The sequence below is a fragment of the Paramormyrops kingsleyae genome, chromosome 6, assembly GCF_048594095.1.
Source record: "Paramormyrops kingsleyae isolate MSU_618 chromosome 6, PKINGS_0.4, whole genome shotgun sequence".
Taxonomy (NCBI): domain Eukaryota; kingdom Metazoa; phylum Chordata; class Actinopteri; order Osteoglossiformes; family Mormyridae; genus Paramormyrops; species Paramormyrops kingsleyae.
Genome location: NC_132802.1, coordinates 16,631,366 through 16,656,896, shown reverse-complemented (window position 1 = coordinate 16,656,896; position 25,531 = coordinate 16,631,366). Strand labels below are relative to the sequence as shown.

At 48.9% G+C, this 25,531-nt stretch overlaps 3 protein-coding genes across 5 annotated transcripts in view; 1 reads left to right on the top strand and 2 right to left on the bottom strand.

Annotated features, from left to right (window-relative positions):
* zzef1 (zinc finger, ZZ-type with EF hand domain 1) overlaps positions 1–2,945 on the bottom strand; it is a 35,000-nt gene extending 32,055 nt beyond the window's left edge. Inside the window, exons 1-2 of the mRNA XM_023832980.2 lie at positions 2,094–2,945; positions 520–664 (exon numbers count right to left, since the gene is read on the bottom strand). Of these exons, the coding sequence (XP_023688748.2) occupies positions 520–664; positions 2,094–2,513 (565 nt within the window). The 5' untranslated portion in view covers positions 2,514–2,945. The remainder of the gene's footprint in view (positions 1–519; positions 665–2,093) is intronic.
* Positions 2,946–4,240: 1,295 nt separating this feature from the next.
* cyb5d2 (cytochrome b5 domain containing 2) lies at positions 4,241–8,459 on the top strand. The gene is made up of 4 exons (XM_023832949.2): positions 4,241–4,771; positions 4,881–5,021; positions 5,102–5,285; positions 7,103–8,459. The coding sequence occupies exons 1-4, from the start codon at positions 4,498–4,500 to the stop codon at positions 7,278–7,280; spliced, it is 777 nt and encodes a 258-aa protein (XP_023688717.2). The 5' UTR covers positions 4,241–4,497; the 3' UTR covers positions 7,281–8,459.
* Positions 7,936–25,145, bottom strand: ankfy1 (ankyrin repeat and FYVE domain containing 1). 3 transcript variants are annotated; one of them, XM_023832947.2, is made up of 25 exons: positions 24,844–25,145; positions 19,781–19,964; positions 19,423–19,541; positions 19,172–19,310; positions 18,957–19,080; positions 17,973–18,122; positions 16,457–16,622; positions 14,928–15,132; positions 14,621–14,689; positions 14,192–14,394; positions 13,783–13,880; positions 13,498–13,711; positions 13,167–13,265; positions 12,896–13,049; positions 12,630–12,798; positions 12,234–12,352; positions 11,985–12,141; positions 11,545–11,745; positions 11,258–11,434; positions 10,739–10,886; positions 10,499–10,589; positions 9,974–10,098; positions 9,741–9,887; positions 9,537–9,627; positions 7,936–9,423 (listed from the first exon to the last, which is right to left on the bottom strand). In XM_023832947.2, exons 1-25 carry the CDS (start codon positions 24,851–24,853, stop codon positions 9,291–9,293), a joined length of 3,492 nt encoding a protein of 1,163 aa, XP_023688715.1. In that variant the 5' UTR covers positions 24,854–25,145; the 3' UTR covers positions 7,936–9,290. The 3 variants fall into 3 exon arrangements, with proteins under 3 accessions (XP_023688715.1, XP_023688716.1, XP_072569862.1); XM_023832948.2 differs by having other exon boundaries at positions 19,172–19,307; positions 24,844–25,141; XM_072713761.1 differs by lacking the exons at positions 18,957–19,080; positions 19,172–19,310; positions 19,423–19,541; positions 19,781–19,964; positions 24,844–25,145 and adding an exon at positions 18,260–18,916.
* Between the last annotated feature and the right edge of the window lie 386 nt (positions 25,146–25,531).

Genomic DNA, 25,531 nt, shown 5'->3' with positions numbered 1-25,531 from the left:
CCTGTGTCTGAATGACAAGGAGCAATAGGACAGGGCCTGTGTCTGAATGACAAGGAGCAACAGGAGAGGGCCTGTGTCTGAATGACAAGGAGCAACAGGACAGGGCCTGTGTCTGAACGACAAGGAGCAATGGGACAGGGCCTGTGTCTGAATGACAAGGAGCAACAGGACAGGGCCTGTGTCTGAATGACAAGGAGCAATAGGACAGGGCCTGTGTCTGCAAACAAACTAGTGGCCGTCAGCATTGGAGAGTCACCTCTCCTATCAGGGTCTGTGACAACCAGGGACCACAGATTAACCCTGCCTTCGAAGAGCGGGTATGTATATGTTATACCCACACATTCACACACCCAGACACCAACTAAGGAAAAGTTCACATCAAACCGGGTGAAAAGAAACCACAGTTCCCAATAGACATCAATGGGGAGGGTGTGCAAAAGGCACACAGCCAGAGATGGCAGGGTCAGATTTGACCCCATGAGGTAACAGCGCCCCTCTACCCTCCCACAGCCACGGTACCTGGTGTGAGGGAGCAGGCCTGTAACTGCCGGATCACGTGACTCAGCTCTCCCTGCAGATTGGCTCCATTGCAACTCTTCAGCACCATCAGCATGTTCTCCACATCAACAATGCCGTCTCCTTCTGCATCAAACTGCCCAAAGGCCTGTGACAGAGAATGTGTGACCATCAGCCCAAGGTACTCCAAAGTATAGTAACCTGACTTAAGCCAATTATTTTTCCTCACCGTGATCTGACTCTACATATTGTACATTTTAACAGCAGTCTGCTGGAGGTGTCAGCTTAAAACCAAAACAGCATTTCCCATTCTTGCCTGTCCACTCCCATAGTTCTAGAACCATCCATTACAAGCTGGCCCAATTCCAATGGGTTCAATGGGTGGCCCATGACTGACTCATTTAAGACAACAAAGGTCTTTATCTACCCATTAATATCTATGTGTACATTGACCTCAAAGGACAATCTGCTGCAATGTTCTAAAAGAAAAAAAAAAACTTCCACATAACATATCCAATATTTTGTCAATTCCTGACTAGCACATTGATTAGATTGATTAGATCCACAGAGTTAAGCATCACACACTTGTTCAACATAGAGCATATTTCTGCATCTTACTGGAACTGGTAATGCCTCACAACCCTGACTCACCTGCCCTATCAAAATCAGGACTGGGACAAATCTGGGATTCACACATGTGTCCAGTTATGGTGACACAACAGTTATTACAGTTATTAAAAGTTACTAAAAAGTTTCTATTAGCCTATTTCACAGGAGGTAAGCTTCTGCAACATTACATAACTAACTAATCACAGCTAAATTAAACTGAAAGTGTTTATATATTACAAAATAACCATAAGCAGTCTGAGAAAGACAATCATGGACTTCTTGGGAATCGGCCAATTAAACAACTTGCTGTTTTTATAGTTACAATAAACAACATTTAGATTAAGCTAAAAGCTATGAATGCAGTTCAACTTTAAGAACTTAAAGAGTGGGAAAGTAGACATAAACTAAATACTAACATAGCCAGAACATTTAAAAGACTCGCTACATTTACGTTTTCATGTGTTATAAAAAGTAACCGATGACTTAGGAAGCTGAGAGGCTCACTGGCACTTGCGGGACCTTCCATATTAGTCAGTAGTCACCGACCGCACATTACACTCCTGTTCCCTCTGTAAGCTCAACTGCACATATTCCAAAGCTCTCTGTACCCTACATCTTGTCTCACCCTTATTTACGTCTACATGTTTATTTTTTTTATTAATAGCACAGTTTTCTATTTCTCCATCTCTGGTTAATCCATTTATTTGTTGTGTATTTATCCTCACAGCATATTTAAATTGTATACTCATGCCACAGACAAATTTCTTGTACTTTTTGTACACTGGGAATAAAATAATTCTGATACTAAACTTTAAGATCTTTAAAACTCGCTATGTTTAAGCTTAAGTTATGAGGAGTAACAGGTGACTTGGTAAGCTGCTTAATTCACATAAATCAGACTGAACAGGCAGGAGACACAGGGAGCGGTAACTGAACCCCGGTCGGACGTTAGGAGTGAGGAACCGCACCTCCTCGCACTCGTGTCGCGGAGCGTCCCGGCTCTCCAGCATCTCGCAGAACTGCTCAAGCGTCACGGTCTCCTCGCCACGGCCCAGCCGCTCTTCCAGCCAGCGCACCAGCGCACTCTCGTTCCGGGCAAGCACCGACTCCGAAACGGCAACCCAGGAGTCGCTCATCCGGGCCGCCGCCGACCTCAGTTTGCCTTGCTCCAGGAGGTCCTCGGGTGCGGGGAGTCCGAAGGCCGGCGCGGGAGACCTGTTCGACCCTCTTACGCCACCGGATCCTGAGGCTCCGCTCACTGCCGCCGCGCCACCGCCGCCCGTGGTCGCAGAGGCCGGGCTATCCCCCGCAAAGACGTGGCTGTCTGTCTCGACGTCCTCCTCGTCGCCGCTGGCGCCACCGCCGCAGCCGCTCTCCACGTTCCCCATGTTCGGGCTTCCCCGCCTCGGTCGGAAGGCAGTTACTCCGGGGCTCGTCAGGGGCGCAGCCTTACCGCGGCTGCCAGCTCGCCGCTCCGCTGTCAACCACCGTAGTGACGCTCGCTCTGCTGCTCGAGGTTCCTCGGGGCGCTACGTCACGCGGGCCGGAAAACTCTGGACTCCGTGCTTTAAATCGCCACTTCCGGGTTCGCCACCGGCCCACAGGCAATAACAATCGGTATATCAGTGTTTTTTCCTACTGCCATCGACATGTTTTTTTAATTTTACGGTCACAAGTAGGTTTAAAATGTAACTATTTCAGGCTGGACAGCTACTCGCAAGTAAAATTCAGCATCATTGATAGCTTCGCCACGGACGTGAGTCGGCGTTTGATTCATTGACGGCAAGAACCTTCTTCGTTGGTTTCCCTGTAACTTTATTTTTCTCAGAAGCCGTGAGAGGCGCTACTGCCACCTGCTGCACCGGAGAACAAATCAAGCGCCTTAAAGCCTTAAGGGCTTTCCTTTTGACACAGTGAAAGCCAACACCAATATAATACAAGGCATAAAAAACAACAATACCATCTACTTTCTTTAACCGCTTATCCTATTGAGGATCAGGCTCCAGAACCTATGGGCACAAGACTGGGAATAACCCAGGATGGGCCACTAACCCATTGCAGAGCATGCTCACACACCAGTCACTCACACATATTGGCAATGTGCCAACTCCAATTCACCTTGGCATATTTTTGGATGATGGGGGGAAACCAGAGTACCCAGAGGAAACCCTAAGACATCAGAAAGAGAACATAGAAACTCCACACACATGGAGCCATGGTGGAGACTCAAACTCTGGTCCCAGAAGTGTGAGGCAACAGTGCCACTGTGTCACCATGCTGTCCCAACAACAATACCAATAATACTACATAATCTATTATGGTGGGGGAGTGGTTAGCACTGTTGTCTCCAACTCTGGGACCAGAGTTTGTGTCTCCACCATGGCTCCATGTGTGTGGAGTCTGCAAGTCCCCCCCCATGTCATCATAGGGATTCTTCTGGATAGTCTGGTGTGTGTGTGTGTGTCCCCCCACAGTCAAACATGCTGAGGGTAATTGGAGTTGCCACCTTGCCCATAGGTGTGCATATGTGCCCCATAATTGGTGGGCACCCCATCCTGGCATTTTCCGTGTTTATGATCTTGGAGGGATTTGTGTGGTGGCAGTCTGATGAGATCTTCTGCATAATTGTTTCTTTCTGAGTTTTGTCACAGAGACACACAGTGTACACAGGCTTATGTTTAGCAAAATGGTTAAGATAGGACAATATATGTTCAGATTGTACAGATGTTTGCACAGATTGTCCCTTAGAATAATCTCCCATTAACATTTAAACATCTTTTTTTCCATAAATTTGTGTACAGTCCTTAATGCTATACGGTTTAGTCCAGAAATTGCTTCTACATGAGCAAAAAGTAGGCATGGCAGGACATTATAAGAAGAAGATGCGGAATGTTGCAGTGCCGGCTTTGTCAATAAGGCATGCTTTCTTGATTAAATGTAATTATTATTGCATATAGTGTGTACGCAATTTCCAACGTAGTTCCAGTAAACCACGCCCCTTATTATGGATCCTATCGGCAGGAGGGACGCAGGCTCACATTGTGATTGGCTGTCGAAAATTTAAGTAATTATTATAGGCTTACGAAAGATCTTTCTGTTGCTCGTAAAACAAATATTGAAGAGACATAGGCCTACTTGACGGACTACCTCAGAGTGGTTGAGGTGTGGTCTGCTGTTTCTCGTGAAATAAACCTTAAAGTTTGATTTAAAGTATGGTTTACTGGAACTGGATTGGAAATTGCGTACACATGCATAGTATCCTGTTCCGGAAATGTACATTGATGTTTCCTCCTCGTGCACCAGCAGTTTGCTGCTATGCGTTGTTGCTCGTGAAAACTGAGTATTTTGCACGTTAATGAACATTCGTATTTAATGGCACGGTGTCTGATCGCCGTGGCCGCTGCATCGGCAGCTGTACTCTTCGCCGTTTGCGACCTGGACGCCGTTATCGCACATCTGCTCGCTCTGTCGGCGATTTTTTCCTCTTCTCCGGACGCACTGCCCCTGTTAAACCAGCAGGACCTGTCTCGGTATGACGGCGAAGTGGGCAGCCAGGGTCTGTATTTGTCCGTGCTGGGGCAGGTGTTCGACGTGAGCAAGGGGCGCAGGCACTACGGACCCGGCGGTGCTTATCACTTCTTTGCAGGTACCTTTTCTACATTTTCTTTGCATGCTCCAAGTGCATTTTTACTGTAAAAAAAAACACTTTGCAAAGGTGTCCCATTAAGAATACGATTTATCATGTAATGGGCCAGGCAGAGATGCGTCCAGGGCTTTCGTTACCGGGGATTTCACGGAAGGCGGGCTGACGGATGACTTGTCGGGTCTGTCACCGTCGCAGGTAGTCGCCCTGTATGACTGGCTGTCTTTCTATCAACGGGATTACAGACCCGTAGGTAGGTATTGCATACACAGATCGTATCTTGTGAGACACCACATAAAGCATCAAAGTATAAACACGTATGTTAAACCGAAGGCAGGCTGATCGGACGTTACTACAGTGATACCGGCAAACCCACGGAGGCTTTGCGGCAGGTGGAAGCTGCCCTGGCCCGTGGACTGGAGCTCAAAGCTGAAGCCGAAGCTGACAGCAAGCGCTTCCCATCCTGTAACTCCGAGTGGAGCGCCGCTGGTGGGAGAGTGTGGTGCTCCGAAAAGAGGTACGGCAGCATGTGTTACTCAACAGTGGTGTTTCCCGAAAGCGATCGATCTTAGCGAATAACGAACAAATTAAAGAAGGATTGAGATTTGCGACTGTTCCTCAAAACGCTTCGTTATTCCAGAATTAAGGCACAAACTTTAAGTAGTAAGAAAAGCACAGGGGGTAGAAAACAGTAAGATCGACCCCACGTATTCAATGTAACAACAACAATAATAATAATAAGAAGAAGAAGAAGAAGACGAAGCAAATCAATAAAAACACACGAATGCCACAAAATTAAGATTATAATAAATTAACCTACAATATTTGCTGAAAATATATAAATGGGCTCAAAATGTGATGTTGCGTCCTTGTAAACCGCAATGGCAAGCAGCAAAGGAAGTAACACTTCTCAAAAGAAGCGTTAAAACAACTTATTGAGGAGATACAAATATTTCAGTAAAATAGCTACTGCAATGTTGTGCAGCATACACCACACAACAAGACAAGCACAGCAGCATCGGGGGAAAATCTTGGGAGTTCCCAAGGACTTGTGTAAGCACCAGAATCGCATCTTCCACATCCCTAGAGCATGCTCTACAGCAGTTTGTGTTCTTTGGTGTGTGGTGTGATACCTCTCATCAGCCATGTTTTGGGGTTCAACACTGGAATTAGCAAGAATTATAGCTAAAAGGATGCATGATGTCTCCCAATTATCAGCCACCAGCAAAAACACCACTGCAAACCCACTGCAAAGCTGGACCAGATAGAAGCATCATGTGTCCTCCCAGGCCACTTAGCCATCATGTCTGTAAAAAGTTATTGATGGTTGCATTTCACTTGGACCTTTAGGCCTAGTGCCAAGAATCCTTTTTGACAGGTGCAGAATTCAAGATGTTGCGAGTATGACTAGGGTTGAACATTCTATCGACTGCACCTACAATGGCAGGTGTGCATGCAATAGCATGAAACCAGTTTTAGTGTCATGCAAAGCATCCCCTACTTCTGGACAGTGTATGTAGTCGTGCTCACAGTGCAAAAGAAATGTGAACCATGCACAGGTGCAGGACACAGCAGCCTTGGTGAGGCCATGTGCATCTGTAGGTCTGCAGGAATCCACCAGTGGCGTAGAAGCAGAGAGCTGTCAGAAGCTGCACGGTGCACTGAGGGCATAATTCCAGTGTGTTCCTCTTTTCATTTTATCCTGCACCACACCAAGGAGGCTCATTATTTCACCCCAGGCCAGCCTGTATTTCCTTATGAATTGTTCATTACTGAAATGGTTCAAGGACCATTCAACTGGATTATTAAGTGCCTACCAAGGTTGTTCAGAATTTATGAATTGTGCCTCATTCCATTCATGAATTGGAATTTGAATTGAAATTACAAGAATTTAATTCATTTCAATTCAAAGGAATTCAATGCAATCACACAACACAGGAACGTCATTTAATCTAGCAAAACATGAATAATTACATGATAGATTTACTTTATAGTATATGTATATATTGATCTTATATATGTACTAGTGATTGAAGTTTACTTTGCATTTGCATGATTGAATAAAAATTCATTCAGTCATTGTTTAAGCATATTCTAACAATACATAAAGCCTGTGGTTAAAACCGCGCTAGGCCTATATAAAGATTGATATTTTCTGTTTCAACCATCTCCGGATGGCGCCGATCCTGGAGCTGTAGTACTCGCCCACTCTGCCCAGCGGCGCTGCTTAGCTCACATTCGTTTCTCTGTACTAATGCATGATTATACACTGCTTTCTGCACCGCTGTGTGTCCAGGCCGTAACTGCGCATTCTTGCGTCTTCTCTCGCCGCAGTGGCGGGGTGCAGCGCCCCTGGGCCGGCGTCCCGAGGAAGATGTTCAACGCCGGATCCCGGAGCGTTCGCTGTGTGTGTGTGCCGGGCGGCAACCCCGAGCTGTCAGCCAGCGCCGCCCTGCAGGAGTACGAAGGCTGCCCACCGCTCGCAGAGTCCTGCACCGTCCACAGCTTTTAAATGTTTCAAAATGGGAACGCGTTTTATTAACTCTTTATCCAGCGAAACGTTTCTTTTGGTCAAACTCAGGAATTTCTACAACTCCGCAAACTGATCTGAATTTCTCCTTTATACAGTGAATGCAACACGCAGCCTTTGTAGTGTGTTCCGGATTTATATTGTGATCGTTAAATCTGAAAACACATTCCTGCATTATAAAAATAAGCCAATCAATAAGATGTTCAAGCTCATTAAACGTTTCTTATTTGTCCGGATGGACCCTGTCAGTCAGTCAGGGTTGCAAGCTCAGATTTCAGATTTTCACGCTCACACAAGCAATCCTACGGCAAATCTATATATATAATTCTATTATAAAGCTAAAATTAGGTATATCAAAAGCGTGGGGTAGTTTGCAAAACCTACAGGGTATTTACAGGTCAGTAAAACGGTTACATGTATGTGCAGACTTGTCTCGAATTTAAAATCTCACGCCCCAGTCAGCTGACTAAAAGTCGGCAACCCTGCTACTGACAAACTGGGGGGGGGGGGGGGGTATTCAGAGTGTCTTTCTACAATGGTTCGTGCCATTTAACTGTATTATGAGAGCGTTTTCTCCCCCGTCAATCATAGCGCACAGCTCGCCTCCATACCCCTGCGCGGATAAATGACTCCACACTGCTTTTTGATGACCTTTATGTAAAGTTGTCCTCCTGCGATAAAGAAACAGGCTAAATATCTGAGCGTACAGATACGATACAATGTGCATAAAAGGTTAACTGAGGCAAGGTTTAAGTTTGTCACATTGACAAAAAGCACAAACTGCATAAAGTACAAAACAGTTATAGTGGTCAAAAATATTATACATTTATCTGTACAATTTATCAATAAAGAGCAGACCATGGACTGTGATCACATCCTCTCTAAACTCTAAATTAACTAGTAAGACATGGTGTAGTTCTGATGAAGTCTGCCTAAAGGTATAGCAAACATGAGATCATACATAACGTGTTAATGGCATTCAGTTCAAAATTTAACTAGTAACTGAAATTAAGGTCCAGCAAGAAATCCTGCAATAAATGGAATGTATCCTTTGGATCTGAAAATGATTCTTTAAATGTGCTGTAAAGGAAGCTCATGCATATGCATTAAGCTCTTAGTATTCCATCAAAATAAAAAAAAAATCTGTTGTTTGTAACATGACAGATCTCCAAGTGTTTCTCAATCATCCAGGTACACAATCTCTCTGTCTTCCCACAAGTGCAGTTCTTGCCGTTTTGGAAGGTCACCCAATGAGGGATGGCATTGCCCCCCTCGCAGTCTACGCTACACATCCACAGTAGACTGGCTAGTCTACTATCAGGGGAAAAAACTACAGACCTATTGATTAAATGGCTAAAACGTGTAGCTCTGCACAGAACAGGTGAGCTCACTGCGGTAAGCAGAGATCATTCCCGTACCTGACGCTTGTGAGTATTCTAGTGATGCTTTCATCCATAACATTCTAGAAAGGCGCAGTGTCGTTTAATCGGTAAAAGTGACTTGCTACCACATTAGTGTCCTCTAAAGATTGCCACTCAAAGTTTTATAAATATCGGGGCTCCAGTAAGAGACCTCCTTACTTAGAATTGAGTTTTTCTGAATTGCTGAACCCAGCCTTACATTACTGAATTGTACTGATCAACACTACTTAGTATTCCGTTCCAGACTAGAAATGTGCATCGCTGATCTCCACGGTAATGGGTTCTTCATGAACATCACGAGTGACGGTGACACCCCCGACCCACATCCTCTGCCGCACTTCCAGCCATTCTTTTGTTCATGCTACACTTTGATCACCAGAGCAAGCTACTTGAAAATGCACTATAATGCACAAACTGAAAAACTGGGCAGTGGAAAACGAAACAATGAAGGAAAGGTACATATGAGCGATGTGAAATTTGTCCAGTCTTCCCAGTGGGCCTCTCCCAGGGTTCCCCCGGCTGTGACCCGGGCACGAAGGCGGTGGCAGTGGTGGCGAGAGGGAAGGGGGCGTTAGGACACCCCACCCAGTGTCAGCACATCGAAGCAGATGTTGCACACCCGCACGGGCTTATTCAAGTCGAACTTGATGATGGGGATCTCCTTCAAGGAACACTTGTGACACAGCAGGCGGCCACAGTGACGGCTGGGGAAGGTCACATTGGAGATCAGGTGACCATCTTTGGCCAATAGCACACCATCTTGTGTTTCTAAAAGCAACATGACATGGGGATTCATGCAGACAGCGCGCATTCTTACCAGTGATGTTTCCTTGTGGTGACGCCAAACTTCGCTATGCATTCATAACAGTTAGAGCCGTCACACCATGGTGGCTCCTTAGACAACATGTCTTCCAAGGAAAGAGACAGATCAAACTCCATCAGCCCCTCAAAAGAACGAACACCAACAAAATATCCAAGCCCCAGCTTAGCACCGCTATCATGCGACGTCATGAGATGTTACCGAGGAGCCGGAAGAGCAGCTGCTTGGTGGCCACCTGGTAGTTGAAGATGTTGACGCCCTGATTGTTATTGACTCCTAGGCGGGCACCGGACCTCACGATGGCCCGGCACAGGTTGGCATTTCCTTTCATGTATGCCAGCAGAAGCACTAGAATTGGGGATCAGGGGCGGGTCAGTCATGAAGCACCACCAGACCCCAATTCTAAGGTGGCCAGCCACGATGATCAAACTTACCGGTGTTCCCTTCGTTGTCGGGCTTGTCCAATGGATACTCTGGCATGCACTCGAGGAAGAGCTCAAAGATGGCGGCGGCATTCTCCTTCCCATAATGCCCCAGGACGTGCATTGGTGACTGACCCCTGTGAAGCACATTCCATTTATTCGTCCTCAACCCCGAACGCTTGTTGACAGTCAACAATTGATCAGCTTACAGTTCAGACGTGGGAATAGTTGTGGGTTCCCACACGAGGTCTGTCAGGCATAAGAGGCTCTCAGATTAGAAAATCAGACTCCACTAACTACACAAGGCATCGACAGGCTATTAGGAGCTCAAACAGACTTGCCGAAAGTCTGAACAGGACAGGCTTGGCTGGTATGTTAAGAGAGATTCTATCACATAAACCAACTTTGCCAACCCTTTCTACTGACTTTTTAAGGTAGAACAGAACCTGACAACTAACAAGAAGCCTTGGCACCCTCCAGGTCTTCTCTGAGGATGGCCCCCCACAGAGAAGAGACAGACTGAACGAGGAGAGGCACCTGAGGTTGAAGGCCTCCGCATCTACAGTGGACTCCGTGAGCAAGGTTCGCACGTTGTTCAGACGTCCGTGCATCACGGCGATATGAAGGGCTGGGTGGAGGAAAGGAGACAACGTTATGTTGTCCTTCAGAACTGGAAGCATTTTTTACCAGTAGAAGTATGGAAGTCACCACGGAGATCTTAAACTTGCATCGAGGCCGATGTGCAGCATCGGCTTCTGGATCTGCCACACTTCTTACCGTTGTTGCCATTCTCATCCACAGCTGAGAAATCTACACTGTTCTCCAGCAGCACAGAGCAGATGGTGGGCAGGTCCTGCTGGGCAGCCAGGTGCAGGGCGGTCTGCCTGTGCTTGGTCAGCTCGTTCACTTTGGCCCCGGCCAGGAGCTGTAACAGGTTTGCAGACCCCTGTGTCGCATGGATAAGCCAATACCCCCCCTCAACCCAACACTCCCCATTCTCCAGCCTACCTTGGGGCCTGTCAATAATTCCCTGGCATGATCAGTTTTCCCAGGGGTAATATGTATGATATTATAACTAGGTGTAAGGTTCAATACCATAAACGAATGTGACCTTTGGATCAGATTACAAGAGCCCTCTCTGGAAGCCACCTGGTTCAGATTCATACAGAGCTTATTTCTGTAGTGACTTACACCCCGTCCCCTCCATAAATATGTCCATCATACAGTACTTCACGTTAGGTAAGTTCATTAAGGTGCTTTGATGGGGCGGGGCCTGTGGTCAGCAGGGATATCTACCAGGTTGCGGACAATGATCTCGGAGCCTGCCTGCACGGCCAAGTGGAGGGGCGTGAGCTTGGCAGCATCCTGCACCCTTGAGTTCACGTTGGCCTGCACACTGATGAGGAAGAGCACGCTCTCGATGTCTGAGTTCTGCACCGCCACGTGCAGGAAGTTACGCCCTTTGTTGTCCACCTGAAAGGGGAAAGGAAGCGGAAAACACATGACACTGGCTTCTACACCAGAGGAGTCTGGTGGCAAAGCCCCGTGCCCTCCGGCCCCGCCCACACACACCCGGCCCACACCTGCTCAGCCGCTCCAGACTCCCTCTTCAGGATGGCCTCGGCCGCCTTGTTATTCTTGTGCGTCATCGCGCAGGCGAAGGGTGTCATGCCCTGCCGATCCCGCACGTTCAGCCGAATATCCGGGTGTGAAATAAGCAGCTGTATGATGACGCTGTGCTGGTTGCTGATGGCCACATGGATGGGGGCCCTACCCTCAGCATCCTGCAGCAAAGGACGGAGACTGGGTAAGAGCATCATCATCATCATCATCATCATCATCTCAGCGCCCAACAGCATGGATGAAGGTTCCACTTTGAATTGGAAGTACACATACATATGACCCAGCCGACTAGCAGAGTGCAGTTTCTAAGTTCTGTTCCCCCAGAGGAATCCATGTTGAAGCACAGTGAACCTGGCATGGGAGTGTGACAAAGACAGCCACTCGGGCCCAGTGAGCTGACCTGCGCGTTGACGTTGGCCCCGAACTCCAGGAGGCACTGCACCACCTCCTCCAGGCCCCAGCTGCTGGCCAGGTGCAGGGGTGTCTGTCCGTCCCGTGCCTCCTCATCCCCTTCTCCATTGGGACCCGGCCGCCGGGGGCTGTTCACGTCGCAGCCACTGGAGACAGGGTAGCGCCCCAAGCCCCATGGTGAGACCCACTGCCCAGGTGGTTCCTGGATACGCTAACGCGAGGAGGTAACGGTACACACCTGCGCACGAGGAAGCAGGCCACGCCCTCGTTGTTCTCATCCACGGCGCGGTGCAGTAGTGTCTGCTGGCAGCCTCCCGGCCCGGAGTTCCAGAAGGTGGCGTCGCAGCCATGTCTAACCTGTAACGGGCGCGAGCGGAATGCACCGTCAGGGAATGATCCTGGGACCGACTGGCACCTCTTCCCACAGCAGACTGGCCGTTCCTCTTTATATCCACGCTCAGATGAGGCTGCCATCTACAGTGCCCCCTCTCTGGACTCGGTTATTTTCCTGGACCGATTCAGGTTAAGTACTACAGACCGACAACTGGCCACAAACTAGCACAAAAGCCAGTTTAGCAGTGGCACCGGGCCAATTTGCAGTGAATCACTGCAGCGCAGAGGAAGGCGGGCTCACCAGAGTGGAGGCGATGTCCTCCAGGCCGCTCTCCAAGGCCAGCCACAGTGGGGGGTTCCCCTTCTCATCCACTACAGACATGTCTGCACCTCGCGTACATATGGCGTCCACCACAAGGGGGAGCTGGTTGCTGATGGCCAGCTGCAGAGCTGTCTTGCCATCCTGGGTCCTGCCAAAAAAACGGACTTAGAACAGCACGATACCATTAATGCTCTCTCTCCCCCCCGCAGTCCTCGAACCGGGGCCTGCCCCGAGCCCATGCTGACCTGACATTAATGTCGGCCTGGTGCTCCAGTAGGAAGAGGGCGCTCTTGCTGTCCTGTCTCTGGATGGCCATGTGCAGGAGGGTCTGCCCGCTGGACATGGTGTCGTTGATGGCAGCTCCGGAGCCCAGGAGTTGGGCGGCTATCGTGTGCATGCCTGGAACACAGTGTCCATGACCGTGTGACCGCTAAAAACGCACAATCAGCATGGGAGTCCTGGAGACCCAGGAGAAATAACGGTCATGGGTGATGACACATGGGTGATGACACATGCCTGTCCACAGCGCCAGCCCGAGGACCGTCTGGTCCATGGAGTCCTTGAGGCTGAAGTCCGGGATGATCTGCAGGTTGTTGGTGGCGTGGAGAGCGTTAGCTATAAGTATGAGACAACCCTCAATGAGTCACATGTTCATGGACTGGGTGTAGCCAAAACTAAAGAGAATCACGGGTCAGCTAAACTAGCGGCCCCTCAAATCTCATAAGAGGGTCCCTTGGGATTTATCATGCGCTGGTTAGCACTTTCTAGAACTTAACCCAAACCCAGCTAAATAACAAAACTATTATATCCATACAAGGCTGGTGAAGGATGCAGAAGCACCCCCTACCTTTCTGTTCCAGAATGACAGACACCACATCGGGGTGGTTGTGGACGATGGCCATGTGCAGGGGGCTCTGCAGCCACACGGCCCCGGTGTGGCCCCTCTCGTCAGTAGGGGGCGCACTCACTGTCTGCAGGTTGGGGTTAGCCCCTTGCTGAAGCAGTTCCGCCGTCAGCCCAGCCAGGCCATGGCGGCAGGCTGTGTGGAGTGGGGTCTCACCCTATGGGGGGGGGGGGGCACAGTCATGTAGGAAGGAGGAAGTAGGACGGGGTGTGACGCAGGGATACATACCCATTTATTGGAATGGTTGACCTTTGCCCCATGAGTGGCCAGGAAGAGGGCAGCTGCCTCACGGCCTGCTGCTGCTGCTCTCTGAAGCAGGCAGTTCCCTGGGGAGACAGAGGGCACCATGTGATCAACCCCAGACAGGCACCAGCAGCTGCCCCCAGGTGACCAGCCCTCAGCTTTGGCAATACCAGCAACCCTAGTAAGGAGCTTCAATTCAATAAGAAACTGGTGATGTCACATGCAGTCCAGATTTACTTCCAGGTCGAAACAAACAAGCTGAATCCCAAGGTGAATCTTAAAAGTTATGAAAAGCAACTGCCACAGTAAGAGTGAATTTCAAATGACAGCTCCGTCTTCCTCGAGCTGCAGCCAGCCGCAGCGGCGCCACCTGCAGGTCTGGAGGACTCCGCACCTGTGGCTGCATCAGGTGCATCCGGGTCACTGCTCCGCTGGATGAGCCTGGCAGCAAAACTGTTCTCGTCGAAGGATGTCCCATTGAGCACGGGTGCGTCGTCCTCGAAGGGGTTGACCGACGCGTCTGAGGCCATGGTGATATACTGCAGGGCCAGCCACAGAGCTGTGCTGCCCTCGTGGTCCTTCAGCTCCAGGTCCAGCCTGGACAGCGAGACGGCAGAGCAGTGCATCGGCTCACCTTGAGGACTTTTCACCATAATGTTAACCAAGCAACATTACAATTCAGGTTCTCAAGTTTTTATTATATTATTTTAAGGCCTCCCGCCAAAAGTGTTAACAGAGATGAAGAGAGGCAGGAGCTGTTTCTGTAAGGACAGAGACCGGCGGCTGAGACAGAGGTCCATCCATCGCAGACATAGGCACTCACTGCCTGCACTGTAGGAGCTGGTTGAAGACGGACTCATTCCCAGAAGCTATCGCCTCGTGCAGGGGGGTCCTGGGAGAGGGGTAGAAGTAAACCACATATCAACGAGAGTGTGGGTGCTCAGCTTTGGGGGGGGGGGGGGGGGGCGTCGTCAAGAAGTCATATTGACCATCAACCTTACAGCTATCCATACACCCATCTGTCATCCATCCATCCATCCATCACAGGGATGCAGTGATCCGCATGATATAACCGGTGTATGGCTAAAGGTCATCTGTGATGGCCTCTGGAGTGAGAGGAGGCCACCTGCCTGCCTTTGCTGTTCTGCATGTTGGGGTTGGCGCCAGTCCTGAGCAGGGCCTCCGTGATGCGCGCGATGCCAGCCATCACCTCCGCCGCGTGCTTCTTGGGGCTGAAGGAGCAGACGAGGTGCAGCGGCGTCTCCACGGCGCCCTTGGTGGCCGCGTTCACTTTGGCCGAGTGGCGGATCAGGAACGTTGACGCAAACTCGTCACCTGCGGGACCGCCAGGACACACACTCAGACCGGAGCTGGACCAGCACCAGACTGGGCGTCAGGCCGGACCAGAAATCATCATTGTTGACAAACCCCACTGTCCACATTGGCCACAAGCCTAAATCTTCAGATCACACTGCACTGGTGGACTGGTGGGGGGACAGCTGCCCCCCTGGTGCCCCCACAGCTGAAAAAATGTCGCTAAAGTGCCCTTTAGAGTGGCAAATATGCAGCTATTGGCTGCCCTTCACATGATTTAGTGCTGTCTAGGGAGCCACCTTCATGTCAGATGATATGCCCGATAGAACAAGAAAACGTGAAGAAGTGTCTTAATGAGTGTTCTTCTAGTACAGAAAATGTAATACAATGCCTTATAAGGTGCCATTACGGTGGTTTAAACAGTCCCTATGGGTACCCTTCCAATAGGATGTCGCTATAAAGGGTCCGTATAGTGAAGAAAATGTGATGCCCTCTGAAGTGCCCTTCCAAGTGAGAAAACACGACGGAGTGCCCTTCCAAGTGAGGAAACACGACGGAGTGCCCTTCCAATGAGAAAAGATGACGGAGTGCCCTTCCAATGAGAAAACACGACTGAGTGCCCTTCCAATGAGAAAAGATGACGGAGTGCCCTTCCAATGAGAAAACACGACTGAGTGCCCTTCCAATGAGAAAACACGACGGAGTGCCCTTCCAATGAGAAAAGATGACGGAATACCCTTGTAATAGAGAGATGAAAATGAGATATGGTGTCCCACTATGAGATACAGTTTCCCAGTATATGCGAGATCCTGTAGGTGCTCCTATGTCTAAGAAAATGTGATACCAGGATAAGGGTGCGAATCATGCAGTAGGTCATCCCTGCCCTTCAAACAGCCTTATTTGCCTACTTGTTCACTTACAATCACACATACAGCTAGCACTACATTGTCAACAGAAGTAAACTGCCCCATGATCCCCCCACTGGCAAAGTATTTCTGGGCTTTGACATTTCTGGACCACGTGCTCGTCTGAGGTTGGTTGGGATCCCCCATGTTGGAGGACTGAGCAGCCCACCACCCAGTATATATAGCTGTGGCCGGGAGTCGAGTGTTGAGTGGGAGGGGCAATGCTGAGTAGGAGGGTTTTATCACAAGGCGTAGAAGGGGTTTATAATGCACGTTAGGGTATCAGATAACAGTTATAAACCCCGCCCAGATTGCCCCTCCCACTCGACATTTGGCTCCTGGCTCCAGCGATGCGCCTCTCCCCACCACTGCCACCCCACCTCTCTGGATCCCCACCACTGCCACCCCACCTCTCTGGATCCCCACCACTGCCACCCCACCTCTCTGGATGGCCTTATGCAGCAGGCTCCAACCACTCTGATCCACCATGTCCACGTCGGCCTTGTTGTTCACCAGCGTGGTGGCGATGCTCTCCAGCTTGCGCGACAGAGCCAGGTCCAGGGCCAGGTCACCATTGTTGTCCAGCTCGTTCAGCTTCCCGGGCAGCTGAGGATCAGAGGAGGCTTCGTATTAAACCGTGTCACAGCGAACACACATGATATTCACACGCACAATAGCCAGAACCACAGCACGCATCCACATAAAAAAATAAAAAATAAACGTGAAAGCTTTCAGCAAAACCACAAATATAAAGCGAGAAAACAAAACATGGGGTTAAGTATTTCATTTCAGGCAGTGCCAGTTAATGTTAAATTCATTTCAGTTCAATTCAATTTTATTTGTACATAATTGTATATATAGTATATATTTGTATTTTATTTGTATATATTGTGTATTTCCATAACATTATATTGTCTCAAAGTGCTTTACATTATCCCTGCCCAAAGCCCCCAGTGAGCAAGCCAGAGGCAACAGTAGCAAAGAAAGACTCCCTAGAAGAAAGAAACCTTGGGAGAAACCAGACTCAAAGGGGGAGCCCATCCTCCAGGGGGCAGCAGAGGAAGCCCTAACCCTAACCAGACTCAAAGGGGGAGCCCATCCTCCAGGGGGCAGCAGAGGAAGCCCTAACCCTAACCAGACTCAAAGGGGGAGCCCATCCTCCAGGGGGCAGCAGAGGAAGCCCTAACCCTAACCAGACTCAAAGGGGGAGCCCATCCTCCAGGGGGCAGCAGAGGAAGCCCTAACCCTAACCAGACTCAAAGGGGGAGCCCATCCTCCAGGGGGCAGCAGAGGAAGCCCTAACCCTAACCAGACTCAAAGGGGGAGCCCATCCTCCAGGGGGCGGCAGAGGAAGTCAAATGAACAGGATGGCAAAATCCTAGAGTGCAAATTTTAAGATTCAACTCTAATTGCAGAGGGGAGACAGGTGATGGTGCTGCTTCTGATGGCAGGATGATTGGTGTTACAGCAAAACCACGCCTGCTTTCCAGCTGAAGCCAAGTTCGCGACGTACTTCACAAGCTGGGCCACTGAGACACGGCAGAATCCAAAGAGACTCCTCGGCCACAAGGAAGCCCCGCCCCTTGTCACATGACTAAAGAGTGCTGACACTCAGCATCGGAGACTCACTGCGGTTCACCACAGTCTGCTGGTTGCCTCTCCGTCACTGATTTAAGGTGCATTTCCAGTGGTTCCCAGGAACAATATCACCACCCGCTGCTCTGATTGCGAGCACAGCAGATTACGGAAAGACAGGGGATCCGAAACTGGCGGAGTCTTCCAAAAGAGGAAGAGAGTAACGTGGCAGAGGATACAAGCAGCTAGCTGGAAAGCATACAGTGGCTATGTAACATCTGCCAGCCGGCGCAGAGCCCAGCGTGGCTTCTTACGAAACGCAAAGCAGCAGAACTGCTTGCTCAGCAGAGGGACGAGACGTGCGTGTTCAATGCGACTCACCTGAGAATCCATCTCTATGAGGTAGAGGAAGACCACGTCCTCCCTCTCCACCTTGATGGCCTTGTGCAGGGGGAACTCAGTCTTGGACTTGATCATCTTGTACAGTAGCTGGGCACTCATGGTACTGAAGTCCTCTTTCCTCAGGTCATCCTTAGAGGCACGTGAATGACAGGGGGGGGGGGGGATTTAACAGCACATAATCAACACAACGTAACAACACAGGCAACAGCAAGGATTTATGCACAAATATTAGTCATTCCAAGTAAGTCACTGGTGTGGAGGCTTACATTTAAGACATGTATGCAGCAATGAATGATTGATGAGATTTAACGCGATTAGCGGGAATCGACACGTAGAGCACCCCCGCGTCCGGCCAGCACAGGGAATGGGACCCACCCACCAGCTCTGATAAATCAGCATGGGGTCACCTGATCTTTTTAGCTGAGTGTCAGGAAAATCTCTCTTCAGCAGCCAGCAGGGTGGACGTGAAAGGTGACTGTAACCCGACAAAGCGAATGCTTTTCAGGACTCAAACCCGCGTCCGGTTCAAACAATCGCCGGCTAACGGGAGCATGAGCCTGGTGTTTGTGCCATTTCCGAAATGCTAAAGTGGCCCAAAACACCGTCCATATGTTAATATATCAGATAGCAACAGGGTGACCAACTCTAAAGGGTCAATAATCACAGCAGCCCAATTCCATTCGATAATCCTCAGCTGAAATGCCCGTTGAAACAATACTGGCATATACTTATCCATCCAGCCACTCATCTGGTACAGCCGGGGTGGGGGTGTATGAGAGAGAAAACCTGCATAACACAGGAGAACATGCAAAAAGCAGAGGCGGGATTCAAGCCCCCCGTCCTTAAGATGCAAGGCAGCAGTGCCACCCCCGTAATTTATGTTTGGTAGATGCCAGTGGGCTCACGCAGGCACACACATCATAAGCGGCCGGCGGCACTGCCTGCACGAGGCGGGGGGGTTACCCAGTGGCTGGCGATGATCTCCCCACAGTAGTTCATCAGGGTGCTGGCGTTCAGCTCCTCCGCCGTCTGGTAGAAGCGGATGCAGTTCCTCACGTTCACAGAGGACATCACGGCCTTCTCGCACCTGCGTGGAGGAGGGCCACACCTGAGCACTGGGTGTCTGCGGGGGTCCGCGGTGGCCACAAGGCGGTGGTGCCCCCCCCATGGCAGGGTACCTCTCCCGGAGGAGCTGCAGCTGGAAGCGGTTGGCCAGCTTCATGAGGTCGATCAGGAAGGTGTCGTCCTCGCTGAGCTCCAGCTCATCGGTGTAGGCCCAGCGCAGCATTGCCATGGCGACACTGGGCTTTGTGTCTGCTTGTGGAGGGGGGAGGGAGATGTCTATCACACTATGCATTTTACCATGCAGAGAGAGACACCCTGACTTTCCCCGGCGAAGCCCAGGCCCCGAGCCTCCCCCCCGGCTCACCGGACAGGTCGAGCTCCGTGACGGCCGTCATGTTGGACAGGCTCCAGACGTCGCTGCGAGCCGCCAGCACAAACTTATGAGCGCTGTACATCTTCTCGCCAACCTTTACCTTCAGGTCACTGAAACGCAAAACCCATCTCTTAATTCTAACTGCACCCTGGCGAGACTACAACCCCCAGGAACCCCTGACTGCTTTCATCCAATAAAAAGAGAGAAAGGCGGCCACAGCCATCAGCGCCAGGTAGCCCGGTCACCCGCCAACGGCCATCAGCTCACAGGGCAGCCGTACTGCAGACATTACGGCCCTTCGCCCCGGGACAACGTGTCAACACCTCCCAGCAGCCAGGGCGGCGCTCACCTGTACTGGTCCTGCTGGTAGAGCTCGGCCACGATAGCCAGCAGGCGGCAGATGAAGGAGTCGCTGCCGCTTTCTCGCGCCGTCAGCAGGGTGCAGCGCTTTTCTGTGTCGGCCAGCTTCTGCTGCATCTTCACGTACTCCTGCCGCAGCAGGGCAAGGTGCTTCTGAAGCTTGGCCACCTCCTCTGCCGGGAGATGCGGAGAGCGTTACGGGAGTTACTGTACCCGGTATCCCACCACCTCCCTATCTCCGCTGAATAACTGGGTGAGTAACTGACAACTAATAAGGGTGTGAAACCTGCTGTGGGCGGGATCAGAGCTTGCTGTCAATCACCTGATTGAGTGGCTGATGAAAGAACCAATCAGTGAAGGACTGCACACAGTAATCCCGCCTCCCCTACCATGGGTGGGATCAGAATGTACTGCCAATCACTTCCAGCTTTAACCTGATCAGTGTCTGACTGCACCCACCATGTCTAATCCCACCCACCATGAGGTTTCAAAACCACCTCCTTGCTGCACTTCAAAACCAGCAGTTTCACGTTTATCCCTTTCATATCCTGCACCTATGGTCGGATCTCATTTACTTTATTAATACCAAAGCAAGTAAGGCAAATAGCACATTGCAAACATCCGTGCCGTCGAGGAGTTGGCTAGGCATACATGCAGCTAGGCTGAGTTTCCAATGGATGCTCAGGTATCAGTGTAAGCAGGAGATACAGCAGATCTACCCAACAAGGCAAGAGCTGAAAGAGGCAGCTATTCAAATCTGCCGGAAGTGCAACATTCAGAACACGAGCCAGTTCAGCCCACGGCTTCAGGTGACAGTTTACAACATACTTGTGATTCTGTCTTACTCTGCCTTTTTTGTAAAGGGGTGAAGGTCCAGGGGCATTTAACACCGTTAAACATTGAGCCAAACCGACAGGCAGCACTGGAACGAGTACAAAACAGCAGTCAGGTCTGGCGGGAGGAGGCTCCGACATCCAAACCCACTGAGAGGAGAGGAGCCAACATACAGCAGAAAACTGCTTAAACAAGCAGCGGCTGGCTCTGAGCAGCGGATCTCACCACCCGCAGAGCACAACTTCCTGTGTCCATGAAAAGTGCTTTGCAGCCTCCACCAGTGGCTCTCAAGTAACATTTACATATAGACCTGATTCCATAGGTCAGTGGAATACAAAGCCATTGATCAGGCACGCAGGTGGTGGAACAAACCAAAAACAAAGGGCGGGGTGGGGTGGGGCGGGGGCTGACACATTAGGACATTGACACAGCGGTGCCTGTGTTAATCACGGCCCTCTCGATGACTTGCCCACACTGGCCAGACGCCTGTGCTTTCCTGCATTTGCTGCATGTAATGCGAAGGTAGACAAAAGCAGAAAATGCACAGGATGTTCCTGCAGCTTTCTCCGGCTGACGGAGTGAGGTACTCGCAGGAAATGAGCCCCCTCTAGGCCTCCCAGAAGAGCACGGTCACAGGAAAGACAGATGCTGCACCAGCAAGAAGCACCCCCCCCCCCCCCCCCCCCGCAGCTAGACTGCACTTTGTTACTCTGCATGCATCACAGTCATAAAACACACACCCTGAAGCAAAAGCATCACCTCAACAGGCAGAAGGCAAAGAATCAGTGTGCTACCAACCTGCTTAAGAATGGGTCACGCTACAAGGAGGGGCAATAATGGAACAAATGGGTCCAGAGAGCATCCTAAAGGGTTTAGGGGCCGGGTGGCAGGGGGCCAGGCCATAAAACATATTTTTGCCTAATATTGCAGACACCTCACCAGTTGGGGAAGGGGTGAATCTCGCTGAGTTTGCTAGCGGAATGACGTTACATAATTTTTTTAATTGTCTGTGGAAGACAAAAGATCCCATCTGCAGGCCGGATTTAATGATGCATTAAAAATGTCACGGGCCATATAATAGCATCTTGCAGGATGTATCCAGTCCAAAGGCTGGTACTCTGAGACCCCTGGCCCAATACAATTATCTTCAATATTTTAGCCCTTATTACCTTTTATTTATTATTAGTCCGGTGCTGCTAACATTGAATACTGACTAAAGTCTAAATACTGGACGGCAATATCAACCAAAATTGATATACTGGTCAATTCCATACCAATATTTTGATTCTTTAGGAACAACGGCCAATACAGGTATGTTGGCTGATATATTGCACATCTCTTGAAAATATTAAACGAATGTGACTATTTTTATAAATTTCGCTCTATTATCATTATATCCTGTGTGCACTTGTCACAGCAGCGCAGGGATAGAGCTGAGCAATGCAGGAATGATGTAGGCATGCAAAGATACATCCTGATGAATTTGGCATATAATAATATGAGAGGGGAATAGCAGTACAGATGTATGAGAATTCAAATAGTGGAAATAACAAATTGGAACTGTGAAAAAGCTCATTACTGTGCTGCATAATCTTAGTTTTTCCTTAGCTGTAATTGCTTTGTTTAGACAACAGAGGCCCTGCATCCATGCCACCAACCAAATAATGCAAGCTGCAGAAGTAATGGGAAGAACAGTGGACAAATTGTTTTACTTTTAAGCCTGACTACAGCCTTCATAAATGTTCATAAACGGTTATTAAGAAAAACCCTATTTGTTACAAATTTTTAAATTTCAAATAAAAGGAATATTTTAGTTAACCAGCTACTATACTTTACTCCAACCTTTATAAATATTTGTAAATAATTACTGGTTATTAAGAAAATTAAGGTTTTTTTTTTTTTTTTATTTAAAACTAATATTTAAGTTGATAAAGAATTAGAAAATAAATATTTCAATTTTTGGTAATGAATATCAAGGGAAAAACTAAACATAAACACAATATGGTGGATCGAACCGAACTATTTACATGCCTATGATGAATTGATTATTAATTTGCAAGTGGTAAAATGCCCCTTAAAGATACTCCTATATCTGGGTTGCGTGCATTTGCATTTCTGAAACTTAGGATGGCAGGGAAGGCGGTGTACCCGTTCATAATTTATTACGAAATCTGGCCTGCAGATATATCTGTCATTTTCCAGAGAATAAAAGATGGTGTAAGGTCATTTCACTAATCAGCAACACCCACCCCACCCCCCAAAAGAAAACCATATAGCGCTTCGCTTGTGCTTTTTTCCTCTGTATAAATCAATAGTTGGCCTTTTGACAATTTACACTGGCTTGCTCTCCCTGTTTAATAACAATAAAAAATAAATGTTAGATTCTACTTTGTGTTCCATTAATTACCTGGAATTCCCTAGTAATATGTGGATTTTTTTCAGTTAAGTAAAAAAGGTTGATTTTAGGTTATCATAATCAAATAGCTGATTAACCCATTCATGATAAAAAGTAAAGGTTTCTGTTGCATCAAATCATTCCTTCAAATATTCGTTATCAAATCGAATCAATTGGGGCAAACGATTTACATCCTGACTGTGCACACAAGCTCAAATAATACAATTAATTCATGTTCCATAACAGAGTACTGTATGAAAAACCAGGATACAGACCAACAACCCCCCTCCTTAGACACATAACCTGCAGTGCCAGTCTAAGGCCTAAGCTTGTTCACGTGCATCGCACGCCCTCACACCACAGCCTGGGCAGGATTACTGCTTATGAAGAGTGGCTGCAGCAGAAGCTCTGAAGGAAAGACCAGATATATCAAAGAGCTGATAATGAGGCAACCAATGGAACTGAAACATTTAACAATCTGCCAGTATAACCCAATTAGCAACCATCTTTTCCCAAACTAAGCTAAAAGAACCACACTATAGCTAGAGCGATATGGTAAACTGCAATCATAATATTGCTCAATACCTCAACAGGTTACTATGAATGCAAACACCCCCTGTGCACAAATCTGATGACCCTAACTTCCTTAAAAACCGCTTTAATGTCTTGGGGCACCTTTAATGCTGTTAAACTCGTCACCTCGTGATCTCGCACTTTATATAAGCATGGCTTCAGAAATGAGGCACAGTAATGTTTTACTGTATTTCCAAAATACCTACGACCTAAACTCACGGAGCAATCCGACAGGAACATGTCATCCACATGTCTCATAACTTAGCCAGCTGCACAAATACATTGCAGCAGCACATTATATACCCTGCTTAACAAACCAAGGACACATTTGCTGCAAAGCAATAAAACCTAAGCGTTAAAACAATAAAGTTCTGCATTACCAAATTGGTCATACAAGGGATTTGCTGCCTGGTTAATGATACGCTTAGCACTGAGCTGGCCTGCCACACAGACAGTACTGCCAACCATTAGCGCTCAGTAACCCCCAAGCTTTTTACCCCAAAGCCACACAGGTAACCTAGTACTTAAGACACATTTCTCTTACTCAAGCCCTGCTAAAAAATAATTACCACCGATCTCCTGCCGTACTACGAATGTCATAACTGTAAAAAGGAGCCCCACCCCACGAATCGACTAAACCTAACCATCGAAACTTAATCCTAAAACTCCACCTAACGGTAACCCTAAAACTCCATCTAACCCCTGCCCTCGAAGTCCGCCTCAGGGTAACCCCACTACAAAGCCCATAACAACGGGTTTATAGCAGGGTTTCCGGTTTCACGCCGTGTGTATCCAGCTGATAAGACTGATACGCTTTTTAAAACAATGTATCTTTTTATTAAAGGGCTGCTGAACACCGCTCCAGAGGTTGTTTCGGTTTGATAGGAGACGCACCCACAAGTTGGCAGAGCGGTTCCGGTGGAACGTAACGATCCGTCCCTCGTTTAACAGTCTCTCATCATCCCCATTATTATTTACTATAATAACAGTTATTATGACTGCTTCGTATTTGCACCTGAATCCGTAATGACCGTCTAACACTACGAGTCCCATCCCACAGCCCGGCTACACCACCCAAGCCGTCACCCGCCTGGCCTAAAATGAACGCCGCCGAACCGAAGCGGGCCGGAACCGGGCCGCCCCGAAACCGAACGGTCAGCCGAGCCTCCCCGTCCCCCCCGACACCGATCCGGAGCTGCGGCGATCCGGCAGGGTGGCTGTCGCACATCCAAAAGACGGCGATCCTGTACCTTCAGCCATGTTGGGTCCGGGGCTCTCCGACTGCTATCGCGAGAGGATGCGCGAGCAAGAGCGCAAGCGGAGTACTGTGAGGGCAGCGGCTCGCGGAGGGGGGCGGCGCGCGCGAGTGTAGCCGAAGCGTCCTGGGTGTCAGAGTAGGAGCCGCTTGGGATTCAACACATAAAAAATAAACCTTAAATTAACATATGGGGAAGTCCTCCCAATACAGAAAATCCCTTTAAAATGTGCCGTTTGTTTTTCATATTCCCTGGAAATCCCTTTGGGAAACACATGTAATTAAGCTGCACGCTCCGACGTGTGAGGCGTGAAACATAACGGGGACACTTTTACAGAGTACTTTCAGATACCAGTGCTGAAGCGTCCCCCCGGAACTATAAAGCTTTCAAAATAGAAACTGAACAGTAATTAACGTAATCAGACGCACTACAGCGGTCCGGCAGGTGTAAACAGTCTATTTTAAAATTTAATTACGTAGTAATGTCGAATTCCCTTTACCTCGCCCCACCATATTAGTTGTATAATTTAGCAAACCAGATTTTTGCACAAACAATGTATAATGAAGTGCTTGATTGTTCGGAAGCCGCCATTTAGATTATCCCTCGCTACAAGTCAGTCTCAGCACTCGAACATTACTCAGTAATCACTCAGACATTACTCACCTCCGAGAGCAGCTCAGGC